Here is a 5,935-nt window from a genome sequence, read left to right as displayed (position 1 = left end):
GGGATTATTGCCTGTGCTTTGGGAGTCTTATTTAAGAAGTCTTTGCCTACTCCAATGTCTCCCAGAGTTTCCCCCATGTTTTCTAGGAGCAGTTTTATAGTTTGAGGTCTTAGATTTAGATCTTTGATCCACTTTGACTTAATTTTTGAATATGGAGGATTTACTGCCGAGTGAGGCAAGCCAGGATATGAAGGAGAGACATTGTATGTCCCTACTTAATATATACCGAGTGTCTGCACTCTATGACTGAAACTGATCGACTAAAGGTTGTACAAACACAAGATATGGGTGTGAATGCCAGATGAGGTGTGTGCGGAGGACTGGGGCCTAAGGAAGGACATTTGGAGAAAGGATATGGAGGTAGAGTATTGACGGGATGGGGAGGTGTGTGGTGTTATTGGTTGAAGATATTTTGATCAACGAGATTGGGGAGAAATGTTCACATATTGAAATGCTCACATTGTAAGCTAAACAATGGGATTGAATGTATATAAAAAATTAAAAAATATAATAAAATAAAATAATTCAAATAGAGATTAAATTAAATTAGAAATTCAATTACCTAGTCATGCTGGCCGCATTTCAAAGGCTTGGTAAGCCACACATGGCTATCATACCAGAGAACAGAGATATGGAACATTTTCATCATTACAGAAGGACTGCAAAGGTATTTCTTAGCAAAAGACTTAAGAAAAGCCATGGACCGACAGGTAGCATGGTGATTAAAGCAGTGGACTCCCACATGACCAACCATGATTAGAGTCCTGGATCTGGCAGCTTGCTTTCTCACTTTCTCTTTCTCTCTCTCTGTTTCTCTCTGGTGAATTAAAATAATACTACTAATAATAATTAAATATTTTTAAAGCAAAAAGAAACAAAGAAATCTTTTGTCTACTCTAATGTTTTCAAGTGTTTCCCACAAGTAGTTTTATAGTTTGAGACGTTAAATTTAGATCTTTGATCCATTATGAGTTGATTTATTTTTGCTGATGAGAGATAGGGGTCCAATACCATTTTACTGCAGGTGGATATCCAGTTCTTCCAGCACTAATTTGATGAAAGGACTTTATTTTTTCCACTGGATTGTCTTGTGTCCTTTGTTAAATTTCAGCTGGCATTATGCTTGTTTTCTTAGGCTTATTTCTATATTTTCTGTTCTTTACTATTGCTCTGTGTCTGTTTTTCTGCCAGCACCGTGCTGTTTTGATTATCACAGCTTTGTAATATATTTAAGGTTGGATAGTGAGATGCCTCTTACATTATTCATTTCGCACAGTATTGCCTTGACAGTATTCATGATTCCAGACAAATTTTGATTTTTTTTTCTATTTCTATAAACAATGTCTCTGGTAATTTGATAAGAATTGCATTAAATTTGTAAATTACTTTGGGTAGAATTGATATTATATTGATTTCTCCAACCCCAAAACATGGGATGTCTTTTCTCTTTTTTATTTCATATTTAATTTCTTTTTCAGTTTTTCAATTTTTCATAGAGAGGTCTTTCACTTAGGTTAGGTTTATTACTAGGTATTGTGTGTGAGTGAGTGTGTGTGTGGCTAAATTCTGCCTTAGTTGCTCCATTGTTGGCATACAAAAATACTATTTGTTTGTTTTTTAGTTTTGCTATAGAGCACATGTGCTTTCCAGAGAGAGACAGATAACGGAGCATAATCATACCTTAGTTCCTTCTTCTCCATTTCTCCATTCTGTCAGGATTTTGAACATGTCTGTACATACTCTTTTTTCAAACTGCTGAGGCTGAGATTCGAATTGCAGTTGGCCATGTAGGATCTAGCTCCCTTAACCACTAGACTGTGTGACTGACTCTCCCATAATCTAAATAGAGTCCTGAATGCATGTATCTTAACAGTAGGTTACTTGATAGGACATTGACTATATGATGTTTCTTACAATAAGACCTAGCTTTCTTCAAACTAGTTATGCAGGCATTAATTTTTTTAGGTGAAGAGACTATTGGAAAAACCCAGAGAATATCAAGAAGTGGAATAGTATTTAATTTAAACAATTTAAAAGTCAGTGCCTTCACACTGTCTTGCCAACTTTAAATCAGATTGCATATTGACTTTAATACTTTTGGACCTTTTAAAAAGAGATGTTTCAGAGATCTTTGCATGATCTTTTCTGATTTTTTTGTTATTGTTGTTTTTTAATTAGGCCGCCATTTGTCGATGTAGTCAACCACTGTCGGGATTCAGTGCCAGGTGCCTGGAAGATGAACATTTGCTTCAAGCCATTAGTAAAGCCAATCCAGTCAATCGCTATATGTATGTCATTGATACTAGGCCCAAAGTATGTATCCTAAATAGTACTTTCTATTAGTTTAATTATCTTTACTACTTTAATTAATGGGAGTTCATATTTGCCATTTTTAAAATATCTACTTCATAGTTTCAAAATTAGCCAAGGGTAATAGTACTAAGGAAGTCAATTCTTTTTAAGGATATCAGCTTAGAAGATCAATTTCTCAGTAATTTAGGTGGTGATTTCTTATATATATATTTCATATATGTATATACACACACTTACGTGAGTGTGTATAAATTAATTTAGGAAAGCTGAGTTTTATTTTGGGAATTATGCTAGTATATAAGTCTTAGGTTATTGTGAAGAAATACTAAATAATACGTGTTGCAAAAAATTAGATTTTTTTTAAAGAATTTTTTAATTAACAGAATACTTTATATTAAATAATGAACCTTAGTTGAAAGTATTTGAAAAAATTAGGAAAACCATTAATATAGGAATTATAAATCTTGAACAGGAAATATTTCTGTTAGGCCATCTATGGTATAAAGCTAAATTTTTTATCATCAGGACAAATGTCAGGATTCCTTTTTCTTTTCATAAATACAGGTAAACACCCAATTCATATAGGATCCTAAAACTAAAGTAATTAAAATTCTCAATGGTAGTAGCTAACATTACTTTTAATTTTTATTATAGCATCGCATGCAGAGCTGGTGGGCTACACAAAAGGACATTGGCAGAATTATAGTGAGGATTTCTTCAAAAATCTGGAATGTTGAGAAAATAAGAGAAAGCGATGAGAAAAAGCGAGTGAGCAATATAAAACAAGCACTTTTAGGCAGCTTTGTGAAAGGAACGGTAGTTGTTTTAGAAATAATTCTCATCATTATACAATCTCAAGGATAATGGGAAAAACAAGATGAGATTAATTTGAATAAGTTTAAAGTATTAAAAAGTAGAAATTCATTATTTGATCTTTTTTTTATTGTGTCAAAAATAAAAAAATTTCTCAGTAGTCAAGAGTGATGGTGATATCTCCTGCAAGAAAAATTTTGCTCTACCTCCTGTACAATCTGGATTGATTAATTGATTAGAACTCTTTTTAGTTAATATTAGATATAAAAGGCTATTGTAATATGAGACATTTTGAAGACAGCTATCTGTTTCTCAGAACCTGTTAGCTCTCATTTGTCTAATTATCTTCCATGCAGAAAATGTGTTCCTTTAATTGCTTTGCAGGTTAAACTTAATATCAAGTAGTAGTAATGTGGAAGCATTTTAATAACTCCTTAATTTTACCTTAGTCATCACAGGTGCACAATAGCCTGTGAGTCAGAACATACACAATTTCACCGTACTCATTACCAACCTCTGCTCCCCTGAATGAAAAGCTATTTGTTTTTCCAATTAAGGTTCCATTTCATCCAGGTTCATAAGAATATCTAGTAAATTGTATTGACGCACTATATGAAATCCTAGTCTGAAGAATTAAACATGCCAAATCCTAAGTGAACCTTAGATAACATTTAATGTAACAACTGAAGACTGTGATCATACTGGAGGTCTGTTTTCCTCTCAGAGACCAGCTTGTTTTCTTGTAAATATATCAGAACAATGGATTAAATGTTATATTATGTGGTGTATGGGCCTCCAGTAACCTCTAAAAAGGAAGACCTCATCTAATTTGAAGCATATTTCAGATCTAATATTTAGGGTTCTTGTGGCTTTCTGAATAAACAAATGCTCCAGTATTGTTCTGACATATATCTCACAGGTCCTTTCTATTAAAAAAAAGAAACAAAAGCTCCCCATCTCTGATAGTCTTAGGATTTCAATGAAGCAGTTCTTTATTTTTAATTTTGAAATACTACAAGCATATGGAAACTAACTAAAAACTTAGTTTTTGTCTGGAGCTTTTCATTAAATAGTAATCATATTGATACTTTATCATATCCATCTTTACTATCTCTAACATTTGTGACATTTTCATTTATTAGAAAATGGTAGCTTATCAGTTTTGATGAATTCCTTTGGATTCTCTCCTAGCTAAATTATAACTTATTTAGTGTTGTCATAATATTTTAGTAAATTAATTTAGAAAGAAATTTGTCTCTAAATTTCAAACATTTTAAATTTTAGCTGAATGCAATGGCCAACAGAGCAGCTGGAAAAGGTTATGAAAATGAAGACAATTATTCTAGTATTAGATTTCAGTTTGTTGGGATTGAAAATATTCATGTCATGAGGTCCAGCCTTCAGAAATTATTAGAAGGTATGGTTATTGCTTACCTTTTATTTATGTCATTTTTTAATTTTTTTTATTAGATTTCAGTTTGTTGGGATTGAAAATATTCATGTCATGAGGTCCAGCCTTCAGAAATTATTAGAAGGTATGGTTATTGCTTACCTTTTATTTATGTCATTTTTTAATTTTTTTAAGAGGTGTTTGCATATGCATTCGCCATATATATGTGTGTGTGTGTGTGTGTGTGTGTGTGTGTAGAGGAGAGACAGACAGAGAGAGGGAAAGTGAGAAATCATCCCCCCAGGGGAAATGGTCACGTTGCAATCCCTTCTCCTACATTCTCCTTTCGGGATCTTGGGCATGCACGTACATGCGCCCGGCGTGAGTTTTAAGCCTGCAGGTCCGGGACGCGAACTGCAGTTGACTACGTGGGAGTCCAGCAACATAGCCATTACGCTAACTGCTGGTTCCCAAGTTGATTTTCTTGATTGAGGGCAGGTATCTTTGAAAGCAGGCACTGTGACAGTGCTTATCTTGGTTCATTGTGCAATGATTTAACAGAGTTCCTCTTTTTTCTCTAAAGCAATTGGTCTTGTATTGCCTGGAGAACAAGATTTGTGATGTGAATCATAGAGACAACGCAGGTTACTGTGCCTTGCATGAAGCTTGTGCAGGAGGGTGGCTTGATATTGTGCAACACCTTCTAAATTATGGTGCTGATGTCAACTGCAGTTCCCAGGATGGAACAAGGTATGTACTATGTCTTCTCAGCTTGCCAGTATAGCATGGCTTATGAAGCATGTAGTATTTGTTGTTGTTGTTTTTTATTTTTTTTTTCCTTTATTTATTTATTTATTTATTTATTTATTTTGGTGTATACTTTCAATCATATTGTTTGGCTTACAATGAGACCATTTCACTATGTGCACATTTCTCCCCAGACCTGTTGATCAGAATATCTTCAGCAGGTAACACCACACCTCCCATCCCATCAATGCTCAACCTCTGTATCCCTTCTCCAAATTTCCTTCGTTAGGACCCACTCCTCCACATTCACCTCATCTAACATTCTTGTGATTGTTCAACCGTTAGTCAATAAGTTTCAGTCATAGAATGCAGACATACGGTATAAGTTAAGTGGGGACATACAGTATCTCTCCTTCATAGCCTGGCTTGCCTCACTCAGTGGTACATCTTCCATATTCTTCCACTTTCTGTCAAAAGCCAGGGTTCTGTTGGTTTTTATGGCTGAGTAGTATTCCATAGAGCATATGTGCCACAGTTTTTCAATCCATTTCTCCATACAGGGGCATCTGGGTTGGTTCCATGCCTTAGCTATTGTGAATAGTGCCGCAATAAACATCGATGTCCAAGCACTTTTCCAATGAAGAATTCTTCTGTCCTTTGGGTAGATACCAA

The 5,935-nt window shown here is 34.5% G+C and overlaps 1 protein-coding gene across 4 annotated transcripts in view; it reads left to right on the top strand.

The window, feature by feature from the left end:
* Positions 1-5,935, top strand: part of MTMR6 (myotubularin related protein 6) — a 62,169-nt gene that overhangs the window by 34,224 nt on the left and 22,010 nt on the right. Inside the window, exons 6-9 of one of the 4 annotated variants that reach the window (XM_014592012.2) lie at positions 2,179-2,313; positions 2,968-3,081; positions 4,411-4,478; positions 4,597-4,661. In XM_014592012.2, coding sequence (XP_014447498.1) covers positions 2,179-2,313; positions 2,968-3,081; positions 4,411-4,478; positions 4,597-4,661 — 382 coding nt within the window. Of the gene's footprint in view, positions 1-2,178; positions 2,314-2,967; positions 3,082-4,410; positions 4,544-4,596; positions 4,662-5,935 lie in introns of all 4 variants that reach the window. The other 3 variants (XM_014592013.2, XM_014592014.2, XM_006159530.3) reach the window with 3 other exon arrangements.

This window comes from Tupaia chinensis, unplaced genomic scaffold (genome assembly GCF_000334495.1).
Source record: "Tupaia chinensis unplaced genomic scaffold, TupChi_1.0 Scaffold000634_1, whole genome shotgun sequence".
Taxonomy (NCBI): Eukaryota; Metazoa; Chordata; class Mammalia; order Scandentia; family Tupaiidae; genus Tupaia; species Tupaia belangeri.
The sequence above is the reverse complement of the archived record's forward strand: the minus strand, read 5'-3'. Positions and strand labels throughout refer to the sequence as shown.